General features: G+C 48.0%; 1 protein-coding gene across 1 annotated transcript in view; it reads left to right on the forward strand.

Moving 5' to 3' along the window:
- LOC147607539 (uncharacterized) overlaps positions 1–15,122 on the forward strand; it is a 94,015-nt gene that overhangs the window by 55,677 nt on the left and 23,216 nt on the right. The window contains exons 6-7 of the mRNA XM_086790328.1: positions 424–1,277; positions 1,488–1,608. Of these exons, the coding sequence (XP_086646454.1) occupies positions 424–1,277; positions 1,488–1,608 (975 nt within the window). The remainder of the gene's footprint in view (positions 1–423; positions 1,278–1,487; positions 1,609–15,122) is intronic.

Consider the following 15,122-nt stretch of genomic DNA (forward strand, 5'->3'; position numbering starts at 1 on the left):
GAATATAAAAGTAGAAGAAGTCACTTCACCTAGTCCTCCCAAGAAGAAAATCAAGTTAATTAGGAAATCTGACAAGAGTTCTGAGGAGGAGGAGGAGGAGAAGCAAAAGGAGAATATCTCACATGTGCATGATAGCTTAGCGACCTTGGTGTAGTTGGAGAAATCCAATTCTAAGAGGTTTGCCCAAGTACCAGGGCAACTTCTTTGCAATGTCGGCAAAATGAAGGAAGATTGCCTCTATATTGCACCTGGGGACATTTACATGCTTGTAGAGAAGGATAGGGAGATCACTGACAATGTTGTTCTCATGTGGCTTTTGGGATGGAATATTTTCATCATTCAACACAATCCTTTATGCTACCTGTCCTGTTATTGCATGCATTTGTGGCCTTCCACATAACTAACCAATGTCTGGTTCTGCAGAGAACTCTGAGAACGCTAGCACGCAGCAGCCTCTAAAAGATCTACGGCGACCTAATGCCAGCAGACAAGGCAAGAGGGCTGTGCCAGCAATGATGATGGCTATGAAAGCAGCAGCAGCAGCAGCAGAGGATGTGGCAAAAGCGAGAGGGAGGCTTACAGGCAATATATGGGACAGGCTAGGGAAAAAATCAGCTGAATTTGTAGACAGTAAAGATGAAGAGCATATAAAATATGGTCATGAGGATAAAGAAGCAATAGAGAGTAGGTTTACAAGTCAGTGTGAGGATGAACAGGACCAGAAGAGGCTTAGGCTAGAAAGTGATGACATGCTGAGTGAAGGTTCTATTGAAGATGATGCTGTGGTCTCAGGTTCTGTCTTTGATGAGTACACAGGACAGTCTGCAGGTAGCAGGAATGTGTATGCAGTCAGGGGTGGCAAGTACCAGGATGATGAGAGGAATGATGAAAGTTTTGCAAGTGATGACAATGGCGAGGAGGGTGAACTCAGGAGGGCAAATGATAGACGAAAACGGAGCAGAGAGGAGTCTGTAACTGTGGAGTATAGGCTGGCCCGAAACACAGAAGGGGCCACAAAGGAATCACACAAGCAGAAAGGGTCAAGTGCTTCTTCAGGATTGGCTAACTCCTCTCAGAAGATTGTCAACATATCTGTGAATGTTAACACTTGGAAGCCTGGAGCTTACGAAAAGGTGAAAGACACAGGAGGTAGCGAGCAACCTGCTGCATTTTCAATCCCAAGCCAGTCACAAGAACAGATGGAGAAAGCTGCAGTTGCTAACATGATCAGTGCGCCCATTGGGAATGAGCTCGAAGAAGAAAATGCTAGTGATATGGTAATTTTTATCAACACAGATGTCTTTATACCTAGGAAGTTTGCTTCTCATAAGCTTGGGATGTGATTAATCATTGTTTGTATGTTGGACCTCTTTGTATGTATTTATACCTTGGAAGTTTGCTTCTCATAAGCTTGGGATGTGATTAATCATTGTTTGTATGTTGGACCTCTTTTTAACTGTGTTACTTTGGAACTTTTTGTTAACCAGCACGTTACTGCTACAAAAAAACAAGTACGAGAAGTACAATCAGAAGCAACCAACTCAAGTGCTAAGCAACCAGAAATAACGAAAGAAGTTCAGAAGGCAATCTCGCCTGCTGTACCGGCAGGTAAGCTGCATGCTGTTGATGGCATTTTTTGATCCCCAAAAGAAATGCAAATTTTACTTCTGGGCTGTTGCTACTGTCTAGGCTTTCTCTCTCTCGTACCTGCCCTTAGGCCATTGTTCTTGCCATCTAAGCTTAGATCTCACTTTCCTGCAAGTATCGCTTGATATTAATGTCAAGTTACTGGTGCAAGGATGTGTGTCATGTGATCTCAATTCTTGCAAAAGAAGGTAAAGACCATGGTGAAAGTAAGTTCACGGAGGGCACGTGGTGCAGGTTGAAGCTTGATCAAAGCTTTTCATGTAAATTGAGGTTCATCAGCCTCTTTGCCATTCTGATTTGGAAATTTGAAATTATTGGGTGGGTGTTGGAGTGATGGCTTATGCTGTCCCCTTGGGCAGCTCGAAACGGGGAATATTCCATTTTTCTGTTTGTGGGGGACGAGGTAGACCATGGATACCCAAAAATTCCTTATTTGGGTATTCATTTTTTGAGCAGCCCCTTCGAAACATAGTTTGCAGAGACCAGAAATTGGCCCTGAAACTCTCGACCTCAAAAAATGGCATGTGTGCATTACCAAGAAACACCATCTGCTGGATCTCTAGGACTGATAAGGGCACCATAAATCCAGCATTTTTTTTTGGGAACGAGATCCTTCTATTAGTTACCAAGCAAAACAGCCATAATGGCTAAGTACAAACTCAGCTCCACATAGGGAAGCGAGAGTTAAGAAACAGAAAAAAGGGGGAAGGATGCTCTCCTCCTCTGGCTGGCCACTCTAGGAGGATAAGGCTATCTCATACAATGGGGGGAGGGGGGAACAACCACATAGGTGGTCTATAGTGCCAAGTGGGCTCACCACCACTGTCCTTGAGAAAGGCCAAATCGTCAGGAAGGCCACGCGGCACTCCCACATGCGGTCATAGCCACCTTGAAACTTCGCCCATTGTCCACGGAGGGTATGAATGATATCAAGCCAGATGCTCTGGATGGACTCCGCTGGCGGGGTGAGGGTGCCCTCTATATGGCCTCGTTGCATTGAGCTCTCCAAATGTGCCACGCAACAATACTGCTGCAAATCTCCCATCTCTGACTAGGACCTGATCAGCGGAGGGAATTGGAACTAGAATTGGAACTGGAACTGGCGGTGCAGAAATACAAAGATGAGAGGCCTGAAGGGCAAGTCCCCCACCCTCCTCCTCATATGCCATGATGGCCTCGGTCTCTGTGGCCCAAGCACTTGTGCCCCACGTAACTGTGCGCGAGGGGCCCCGGTCCATAGTGAGAATGTGGAGAATCCACTACCAAACCTGTTGAGCCTTTGGGAAATCCCAAAGACAATGACGTTGGGACTCTTGGAGATGGCCACACCTCGAATAGACTGCTGGCCTTCCTCCTATGGCGAGCCAAGTGCCAACTGCTAGGCTCCGATGTGCCAGTTGCCGCACAGAGAGAGTGATCTTTCAAGGCCGAAAACTGTCCCACACCCTCTTCCAGAAATGGAGGGATACCTTGAGACTGCCAGTGCCTTGTTGCTGCTGGAGTGCCCTTGATCTTTGGCATGTGAATCCTGCGGCCCAGTCGAGCAGTGCAAGCAAAGAAGGGGGTGCCGGGAGCCTCCTCACTGTTATATGGATCATGCCATGTCCACTCCCCCGGGTCCCATTGGATTCGCGTGAGAGGACGAACGTCCCAAATCCACAAAGGCCAGAATCTCTCTTTGGCCACCTTGGTAGGTGGAGAGTCTATGTACCACTCGTATGCATGGAAACCAATCACCCTCACCCTCACGCTCTGCGAGGTGCATCCACTGAAATCCTCCAAAGGGGGCTCTACTCTCTCAAGTTTGCCATGTGGTCCGATAGAGGTGGTGAGTAAGGCCGAGCTGTCATTAGCGCCATGGATGGCCAAAGGTATGTCATGCCTAGTGAACACTCCCAACCATTGCACGCACGCGCAGAGAAGGGGGGGGGGCGCGAGCGGTATATATCGGGGCTAGCCACTCTGGGTGAGGCTCCTCCCCTAGGCCTCCGGGGGCAGCTGTTTGAAAATAAGCCTTTCTTTGAGTGACTGAGCGGGACCCATACTCAAAGCTTCCCACGATATGTGCAAGCGAGCCCCCAGCATGTGATCACTGGGCAAACGGACCAGAGGGTTCCAAATCAAAGGCACTCCTTGGATGCAAGTGGAATGGACTACTGAAGGGCCGGCCTGAGGTGATCTCAAGCGCGCAAGAGGCTGGCTGCAAATCTGTCCTCAAATGCAGGTCCGCATCTCTGCGACGATCCATCTCATACTCTGGGACCAAGGGTCTCCCAAAACCGGGGTGCAGGTGGAGATCCTAGTGAGGACCTTCTAGGCCTCGCCGCCTAGAAGAAGGCCACAAACTATCAACTTGCCCAAAAGATTGTCGGCTGTTTCTTGCTGAGCCATGAAGTACATGAACTTCCAAGAAGGAAACGACCACCACTAGTTGACACCCTAGTGTCATAACGTCCTACCCAGTTACTGTCAGTGTAGGCGGTCAAGCATAAAGAAGACGGATTGCTATAAAACAATGCAAAGTCTAGAGTGCCTTGAAGGTAACGAAAGACATGCTTCACTACTTGCCATTGCCAAGTGCGAGGACAATGCATAAATCTGCTCAACTATGACATTGCATGCTGAATATCAAGACGGGTAGTGCATAGATATATAAGGCATCCGACAGCTTGCTGAATAAACTGGATATTCAAATAATAATGCAAAAGCCCCATGTTTGTAACATCAAATGCATGCTGTAATTCATTAATGAAAGTTGGAATTTGCCCCTCATCAGAGCCAGTCACTAGCAAATCAACCCAATTATCATCCTCCTATGCATCAAAAGGAGAAAGTGGCTCCTCATTTAATGTGGAAGCAACAAGGACTGGATCAAAAAAATGAGATGCATGTCGAGAGAGTGTGTGTCCGACCTGGCATAAGTGTAGTCAGCTTGCTGTCAGCGGGGAACTCTTTGTGAGTCACGAATGGTTGCATCCTCTTCAATTGATGCATCACCCATGCATCTTGATCCAAGTGTGGCTAATCTGGAGCAATATGGGAAAGTTGCCTGATTGGCTGATTGTCAGTAGCAACGGAAGACGGATTTGGAGCCAAAGGAGGCTCAACGGTTATCTTTTGACTCATGTAAATCACATACACGTTTCACTGTCTATTTCGTGAGGGATTCGGTTCACTCTCCAGGATCATTGACTTCCAGGACCAGCGTTGCCTGGGCCTCTTCTTGCTTGAGCTCCGCAGACACAGGGACACCTTCTTGAGACACAGGCCCTAGCCACCCCGCCCCGTCCCTCGACAGCCAACCATCACCAGTTTCTCCTGGACCCAGGAGGTGGAGGACACTGACACAGTGGGTCTTGTGGACCCTCCACGAGTTGCTCCGGACCAACCTCGCCCGAGAGGAGTCACCTCGGACGGAGCCTCTGCACTCCAGCATGCCCGATGCCCTCGACCCCCCCCCCCCCCGTCGGCCACGATCACCTCATCAGCTCTAGATCCAAGACATGCTCCACCACCATCGAGCTACCTTTCCACGTGACATAGCTGAGGGAGACCCCTCGGCCATACTCGTCAGCCCCATGCTTGACATTTTGGAGAGTGGTATACCATCTACTGAGAGCTGAGACTGCTCCCATGTTTCTATGCTCTCAGTATTCCATGACGAGTTTCCATGGACAGTTTTGTATCACCCCAGTGAGATAGCTATATTTATGTTTTCATTCTGTTTTATTTTCCATTCCATGATGAGATATGCCATGGACATTATTGTATCACTTTGGTCTCATAGGCCCATTGGGTCCTTAGTAGACGCTTAATATCTCTCTCTCTCTCTCTCTCTCTCTCTCTCTGTGCGCCAGATGGACCACAGCACCAGCAGGACATGGATACCGCCCACACCAGGGGTACACTGATTGATCGTGCGATTGAGCTTGGGTGGTCCAGACGCCCACGACTACGGAGGAGGGCATCCCAGCATAGACGGAGGTTGCAGCGGCAGATTCGGATTATTCTTGCGAGGCATGCGGGACACCCAGTCAGGGTGCTGACCACAGAGGATATTGAGGAGATCCGCCAGTGTCCGATGCGGCACATATTATGAGATGGAGGCACCTCCATAGTGTACCCCTCCGTCCCACATGATATTGTATCCCCTCACTATATTCCACTCACCTCCATAGCGTACCCCCCCCCCCCCCCCCTCACTATATTCCAGTTCGAGTTTCATTTTCTAGGTGCCAGTAGTATCATCTTTATTTTTCATTTTCTAGGTTTTTTTATCCAGACATTGTATCAGATCCACCATGATGTAACTTTTGGTCTCATAGGTCATTATGGCCTTTTGAAGACGTTAATATAACATTTCATTTCATTTCATTTCATCTCTCTCTCTCTCTCTCTCTCTCTCTTTCCGAGCAGAAATGGAAGCCCTAAAGACTACGGTCAAGGACCACACAGTGCAGGAAGGGGAACTGAATATTTAGGAGGGTTTAAGGACTGACTTGGAGCAATTGAAAGCTGCGAGTGAGCGAGTGATAAGCTGCGGGAAGAACTGCAGACCACGAAGAAAGATTGGGTGGAGGTGGTGAAGAAGCACAAACTGTTGGGGTAAAGGCACTATGCCCACCCTTATAGTGTGTACAAGCCCATAAGTTATAGTACATAGTACACTTAGTACTTTTAATGTACTAAGTGCACTATGTGTACTAGTGCAATATACATGTGTGATAGGGGAGTCACACACTCATGCCATTTTGATGAGTTGACTTATCCCCACAACTCTCTCTCTCTCTCTCCCTTGTTTCTCTGTGTATGTCTCCCACATGAACTCTAACCGTAATTCATACTCTCACACAACTGGTATCAGAGCCTTCAACTGGAGCACACAGTCGAGCTGGCAGTGAAGCGCAGCAACGTTTGAGATTTGATCTTCTTGCAAGGAAAGAGAGTGCTGAGTAGCGCACAGTACTGCACAGAGGGCAGGGCGCCAGGCAAGAAGGCGTGGGCTGCTCAGCTGTTGCCCAGGCACAGCCACGTTGCCTAGCAGGTGCAGCCACGCTGCGAACCAGAACCAGGCGAACCAGAACCCTGGTGCGTGTAATCGTGGAGTTCCAGCGCGCAGCTAGGCGGAGGTGGCGAAGGCAGCAGCCGTTGATCGTTATTCACAAGGCGACGTCAACAAGCAACGCGTGTAGCGAGCCACTGAAGTGAGCGAAGAAGAAGCGTTGGGCGGACAGGCTGGCGGGCGGACCTCATCGCGTGTGGGTTTCGCTCCTCGTCACCTTCTCCTAAGTGTAACAACTCCTACGTGTTCTCAGAGATTCACGAGGCTGTATCCTCACGGCGCCCAACTCCTTGTGTCTGGTCCTTCGCCTGCCCAAACACAGCCACGTCTGTGACCAGCCCAAGCCCCACTACAGAATCAGCATCAACACCAGCAAACGCATCATCTTGATTGGAGCAGCCATCAAATCTGCAGCAAGAAGTGCCCCCCCCCCCCCCCACCGGCACAGAACAGCAGCATCATCATCACCCCTTTTCCTGCAACAACAAAACCCGCCTGCAAATCAGAGAAAAATCAGAAAATTACAAGGTATTTTTCTCAATTTTTTTTTGGGATTTGCAATTGAGCAAGTACAATCAACAATTGAGCAGATACAGGTGTCGAATTGCTCAATTTTGAGCAAAATTGGCAAAATTGGGTGACATTGGTCACAATCAGGATCAATTTGCAGGACATTGGTCACAATTAGGATCAATTTGCAGGAAATTGGATGTCGAAATTTGGGGCTTTTGATGTAATTGTGCAATTAAGCACTCATACATGCTGGATGATGTGAAAAATCGCACATTTGGGCAAAATTGCAGCAAATTGCAGTGCAAATCAAGGGGCTTTTGTGCCGATTTGGTTGATTTGCATGCAGGCAATCGCATTTGATGCTGTGGATAATGTGTTGATGCCTTACAAGCACTCAATGTGCCTGTAAATCAAGGGGCTTTCATGTATTTGATGTATATGTGGCCAGGGGGAAGCATCGTGAACACTCTGGATGCCTTCAAGTGCGTCAATGTACCATGTATGATCAGAAATTGATCTTAAATCAAGGGGCTTTTCAAGTTCGTATGCTTGTTGAGCTTGGCAAAGCAGCAGGCAAGACTCTTATGCCTTGAATCCTCAGAAATCAGCTTGCAGTCAAGGAGCTTTTGCCCAATTTCTGTTCGGGACTGTTTTATGCAGTGTTCGGGACTGTAAAAGTCTGATTTTTACTCATTTGGACAGCCAGGAGAGCATTTATTGCTACTGTACCTGCTGGTACAGATTTGGCACAGCTTTGTGCAAGTTTTGGCATGGCTGTACACTGTTTTGAGTGACCAAAAGGTTCAATTTCAGCTGCTGTACTTGCCGGTACAGGTTTGGTACATCATTTAAGGTGCTGTCCAAAATCTGCAGCAACCAGATTTTGGTGATTTCATCGCATAAAGTGGGAGAAAAGTTGCATTTGTGCTTCCGCAGTGGGAGATAAAGCTTGAGAGAACAACAGTGAGCACTTTGTGTGCTTTTGGTGCAGTGTTTGCACATTTTGCAGGGAGTCAGGCATTGACAGGTTGCATATTGCTATGGCAACCACAGGTGAGAGCTCTTCATTGCTTCACATCAAGAAGCTTGAAGGCTCGTAAAATTATGATATTTGGCAAACCCAGTGCTACAATGTGTTGCTCCAGAAAAAGCAGCACAAGCCTATCAAAGAAAGGGGCGTAATGCCCGCTTCTCTTACTGCTGAAGAGTGGGAAGATATGGATAAGCTGGCAAGATCTACTATCATGTTGTCTGTGTCAGACTCATTACTTTTCAGCATTCGTGAAGAGAAGACAGCTTGGGGAATGTGGCAGAGATTGCAGGACTTGTATGCCCAACAAAGTGCCTCAAGCAAAGTGTATTGGTTGAAGAAACTCATAGGTCTTCAGATGAAGGAAGGGGCGTCTATGACAGCCCATCTAAATGAGTTTAATGGTATTGTCAGCCAGGTCATTAATCAAAAGTTGGCAATGGACGATGAGTTCAAAGCCACTTTTCTCTTATGCAGTTTGCCAGAGAGTTGGGACACATTCAGGACAGCCACTAGCAATTCGAATGCTATGCTGTCATATGCAGATGTTGAGGGTGCTCTTCTTCAAGAAGAGATGAACAGGAAAAACAACTCTGTTGGAAAGTCCAATGCAATGAATGCACGTGGGAGATCCCAGCAAAGGGGAAAAAGCCAAGAACGGGGAAGGAGCAAGTCTCGCTCCAAAAAGGATTTGGAATGCCATTATTGTGGCAAGAAGGGACACACTAAAAAGCAATGCTACAAATGGAAAAATGATCAAAAGGAAAAGGGAAAAGGCAAAGACAAAGAGAAAGATGAAGCCAAAGATGTAAAGCCAAAGGGCAAAAGTGGAGTCAAGATTGAAGAAATCAATGTGTCACATGCAGGTGGCAGTGAGGATGAGGTCCTCTTTACGTCTTCACTTGATGCCCATTCACTTCTTACAGGTGGTCATGGTATGCACTCATGGATCATTGATTCAGGTGCCTCCTTTCATGTCACAGGTTGCAGAGACTTGTTTGTCAGGTATACTGCTGGCAATGAAGGAGTGGTTTATTTGGGTGATAACCATGCATGCAAGATTCTTGGCAGAGGTGATGTGAGGCTTGTGTTTTCAGATGGCTCACAGCTTATGCTCCATAATGTCAGGCATGTGCCTGAGATCAAGAAGAATCTGCTTTCTACTGGACAGCTTGATGATGCTGATTATGTTACCACATTTGGTAGTGGAAAGTGGAAAATTAGTAAGGGCTCACTGGTTGTTGCCAGAGGCTCTAAGGTGGACACTCTTTACTTTATGCATGCAGGTGTTTGTCACCATGCTAATGTAAATGCAACCGAGCTGCCGGAAATTTCTATGTGGCATAGCCGGTTGGGACACATGAGTGTCAAGGGAATGGAGCAATTGTCTCGTTTGGGTTACTTGCCTTCTCTAAAGTTTTCAAGTTTTCAGTTTTGTGAGCATTGTATATATGGTAGGCAACTACAGTGCCCCCACAAGAAAGCTCTTGGACAGAAAGATGCTCAGTTAGAGCTTGTGCATACAGATGTATGTGAGATGCCTCAGCTTTCTTTGGGAGGGGCAAAATATTTTGTGTCTTTTATAGATGATGCCACACGCAAGGTGTGGGTTTATCCTCTTCGTTTGAAGAGTGATACATTCTCAGTGTTTCAGAAGTTTGTTGCTCATGTTGAGAATCAAACTGGCAAAACACTGAAGGCTTTGCGTTCCGACAATGGTGGAGAGTATATGTCCAAACAGTTTCAGGACTTTTGTGATGCTAAAGGCATCAAGAGGGAGCTCTCTACTCCTTATGATCCTCCACAAAACGGGACAGCAGAGAGGATGAACAGGACCATTCAGGAGAAGGTCCGTTCTATGTTGTCACATGCTGCATTACCTCATGGTTTTTGGGCTGAAGCTGTTATGACAGCCGTTCACCTTATAAACAGGTCACCTAACACGAGGCTTGGTGGGAAAGTGCCAGAAGAAGTATGGACAGGGAAGCCTCCGTTATACAAGCACTTGAGAGTGTTTGGTTGCGTTGCGTACGTGCACATACGCAGGGAAATGCGCACCAAACTTGATCCTAAGTCTCACAAATGCATATTCCTAGGATATGGTGACAGAGGTGAAATGGGGTATAGACTTTGGGATCCCATGAATAGAAAGATCATACGCAGCAATGATGTCATTTTTGATGAAACATGCATGTATAAGGAGCCTGCAAGGCAACAGGAGCCTGGCAGAGTCATCTTTGATGATGATGGACATCATGGACAACAACCAAGGGCTGTAAATCAGCCATTACAGCAGGAAAACCAGCCCTTAAATGGTGCTGAAAATGGTCCAAATGGACAGCCAAAGATGGCAGAAGATATCCCTATGGATATACCACAGTTAGAGGAGATACCGGGCATGATATTTCAGCCTTATGGCATGGAACAGGAGCCACCAATGGGTGATATGCAGGCTGGACAGCAACCTGCAAATGATGGTCATTGGGTACGGAGGTCCACAAGACCCTCCAGAGCCCCTGACAGGTTTGTTCCAGGGGTTGACTACTTGATGCTTACTGACTGTGGGGAGCCCTCATGTTATAAAGAGGCTTTACAGAGGGCAGACAAGGCTCTATGGGAGCGTGCCATGAAGTCAGAGATGGATTCTCTGCACAAAAATGGAACTTGGAAGTTGGTGCATTTGCCTGCAGGCAAGAAGGTTTTGCCATGCAAGTGGGTTTACAGGCTCAAAGTTTCACCTGATGCAAAGCCAAGATACAAAGCCAGGTTAGTGGCTAAGGGCTTCAAGCAGGAATATGGTGTGGACTTTGAGGAGATCTTCTCTCCAGTGGTCAAAATGACCACACTTAGAGCTGTGTTGGCTTTGGTTGCGCATGATGATCTGGACTTGATTCAGATGGATGTGAAGACTGCTTTTCTTCACGGTGATCTCCATGAGGAGATATATATGCAACAGCTAGAGGGTTATGCAGTAAGTGGAAAGGAGAAGCTTGTATGCAAGCTGAAAAAGAGTCTTTATGGGCTCAAACAGGCACCAAGGGAATGGTATCATAAATTTGATACATTCATGAAATCCCAAAAATTCAGGAGAAGTGACATAGATCACTGCTTGTACACCAAGAAAGCTTTGGATGGCAGTCTATTGATCCTCATCTTGTATGTTGATGATATGTTGATTGCCGGGAAATCTCGTAAAGAGATGGATGCCTTGAAGAAGAGGCTGCATGAAACCTTTGATATGAAGGATTTGGGTGATGCAAATCACATTTTGGGTATGCGGATACTTCGGGATAGAAATCAGCATGTGTTGTATTTGTCTCAGAAGGAATACATTGGCAAAGTTTTGCAGAGGTTCAATATGGACGGGGGGAAGAAGACTAGTACTCCTTTGCCTCCATATGTGAAACTCAGTGCTATGGACTGCCCACAGTCAGATAGTGGCAGGGCTGATATGGCCAAAATTCCGTATGCTTCAGCTTGTGGCAGTCTCATGTATGCCATGGTTGCTACTAGGCCGGACATTGCATTTGCAGTGGGAGTGGTTTCTAGATACATGGCCAACCCTGGCAAGAAGCATTGGGAAGCAGTGAAAGGTGTCATGAGATACCTGAAGGGCACACAGGATATGTGCATTTGCTTTGGCAAACAGGATGCATTAGTGCATGGTTACACGGATTCGGATTATGCCGGTCATCCAGATAACCGGAAGTCTACTACCGGTTATGTATTTACATTCACAGGAGGTGCTGTGTCATGGATATCCAGGATGCAGAAGTGCACTGCCTTATCTACTACAGAGGCCGAGTATATTGCAGCCACAGAGGCTTGCAAGGAGGCATTATGGCTATCTCGGTTAGTGGTTGATTTGGGTTATACAAGGGATATTCCATTGTTGCATTGTGACAGTCAGAGTGCCATCCAGTTGGCAAAGAACCCTGTCTTTCATGCAAAGACGAAGCATGTGGATGTGAAGTATCACTTCATCAGAGAGGTGATAGAGAACAAGCAAATTCAGCTTGTTAAGATTCACACGGATGACAACCCGGCTGATCTGTTGACAAAGAGTTTGCCTCCGGAGCGGTTTGCTCATTGCAGACACTTGATGGGCATTGGATGAGGCCAGTTTCAGCCTTGATATGGCCTTGTATATTATCATGTACATGCTGATTTTTTCTTTTCCTTTACTTAAGGGCACTTTGCCTTTAAGTGGGAGGTTGTTGGGGTAAAGGCACTATGCCCACCCTTATAGTGTGTACAAGCCCATAAGTTATAGTACATAGTACACTTAGTACTTTTAATGTACTAAGTGCACTATGTGTACTAGTGCAATATACATGTGTGATAGGGGAGTCACACACTCATGCCATTTTGATGAGTTGACTTATCCCCACAACTCTCTCTCTCTCTCTCTCCCTTGTTTCTCTGTGTATGTCTCCCACATGAACTCTAACCCTAATTCATACTCTCACACACAAACCCTCGCAGAGCATCATACATGAGACTCTCGAGGAGGAGAAATGCAGGAAGGAGAGGGCCCTCCATGTGCGAGTACGGGGGCTGCAAGCGGGGGCTTCCACAAAGGAGGATGCCATGACACTTTGCCAGATGCTAGGAGTGGACGGGATCGCCCCCTTCCTTTGCAGACACATGGAGGGTAGGAAAGGATATGACATGAGAGCGACCCCTCATCATTAGATTCCCTGATGCCACCAGCAGACAGGCCTTGTTAAACAGGTGGGCTGCCCTCAAGGGCACACAGGTGTACATGGGAGATGATCTCACTCCAGCACAGGTGGCACACCGGCGTGAGGCGATGGTGACTGTTCATGAGGCCCCTAGAGCAGGCAAGTGGGCTATCTACAGGGATGGTAGAGTCATTGTCACTGAGCGCCGTCCCAAATAGGGACGTGGGGTCTATGAGACCAAACACCTAGGGTTGGCAGTATGGAATTGCAATGGCATGCTGTGGTCAAATCCAAGAGACTTGAGCGAGATTCTCACAGGCAGGGATGTCATTTTTTTTACAGATTCATTAGAGCCCAGAGAGGGGCTTACCATACATAGCGGGTATGAGTGGGAGTCGGCTTTTCGAGGCGAGACCCGCACATCAGCTTTTAGATCCCATCTCCTACAGATACTCAGCATGGTCCGGAAGGACTAGGATGCACGATATCTTTGGGTGCGGCTACAGCTTAGCAGTGACTGAGTCATCCATATTGCTGTGTGTTATTTTGCACCACGCCACTCCCCTTACGCCGCACAGCATGGCCAGTCACTGTACTTACCATTATATGAGGATTCATGGAGTTCTCACAGCTGGGGGAAGTCCCTACTCGGGGATTTCAATGCCAGGACAAGAAGTCAGCAGGTCCCACTACTCGATCTAGATGACCCTATCAGACTACAGGAGCTGGACATCACTGACACAGGGCTGCAGTGATCATCACAAGACCGTGAGGAGGTCACAGTGTCCGGGAGATATTTCTTAGAGCTGGGAGCTGCACATGGTCTCGTTATCTATAACGGGATGTCCTGATGGCCCTCCTCCGGCGCCCTCACCTCCTTCCCTCGCTCAGGAGGTACTAGCACTGTGGACTTCCTTATGGGATCTCCGGCTTTGGCACACCTTATCCCCGACTTCTCCATTCTGCCACCCCCTTTTGAAGCTGACCATGCCTACCTCTCTTTCACTCTTACCTGCACACCACGCATCCCTCCACCACCTCCCCCCATCTCACATTACACTCAGGTCTTTGATCACGAGCTTGACCTTGTTTACTTCAACCACATCTTACCGCCAACTCCAGGATGTGGAACCTACTGTCCCCCTATCCACCCTCACAACACAACTCACCACCATACTCCACAGATCCGCCACAGCTTCTTTCATATGCACGCGGCGGTCTACCGCCAAGCCACCTTGCGGTTCCATGCCCCAGAATTGTTGGTATGATGACGAATGTCGGGCCACACGCTCTCGTCTTAAGCATGAGGTACGGATTGTAATCACGAAGCGCCAAGTGCAACAGATTTCTCAACGGCTCACCCGACGCAAGAAACGAGAGTTCTATGCTCGGAAAGAGGATGAGTTATACCGACTTTTCTTAGGGCCGGACTGCAAAGAGGCATGGAGGAAACTTCGAGAACATCGCCCTCCCACACCTATCACCTGCCCAGACACATGGCACTCCTATGCACACTCCCTCTATCATATCCTCCATCAGCCACCCCTACCCCCACCACCAGACCCCCGCCCCACCACCTCCACCTTCTTCACAAAGGGCATGGTCCTCAAGGCCATTCGTAGACTACGCAGTGGGCGAGCCCAAGATCACGAGGGACTCACTGCCGAGTACATCTCTCATGCCCATGATACCCTAGAGCCCAAGATCATGATTGACCACACATTGGCCAAGCTCTATGGATTAGTGCTAGAGGCGGAGCTTAGTTCATTTGCAGAGAGCCAGGGATGCAGAGTCTGAGGACATGCTGGCTTTCGGAGGAGCTACTCTACCCTTGACCACATCTTCACCTTCCGTGCCATCATTGAGGGTGGAGCACGACACCAGAGGATTTACTGCTGCTTTGTGGATTTCCGCAAAGCTTTTGATACTGTTGCCCGAGTCCGCCTCTTACACCGTCTACAGGAGATCGGAGTCCTATCTGACATGGTTTGGAGCATCATCGCCCTCTATGAGTCCGTCACCGAACAAGTGAGAGCCCCAGGAGGTACATCACACGAGATTTCCAGCACCATTGGGGTGAAACTGGGATGCCCTCTATCACCCACTCTTTTCGGCCTCTACATTGACGAGATCTCGAGCTTCATTGATGGATTAGGCGGGGCTGGTCCCACACTGGTAGCATACT

The sequence above is a fragment of the Cibotium barometz genome, chromosome 55 (assembly GCF_041138505.1).
Source record: "Cibotium barometz isolate CiBa-2024 chromosome 55, ASM4113850v1, whole genome shotgun sequence".
NCBI lineage: Eukaryota > Viridiplantae > Streptophyta > Polypodiopsida > Cyatheales > Cibotiaceae > Cibotium > Cibotium barometz.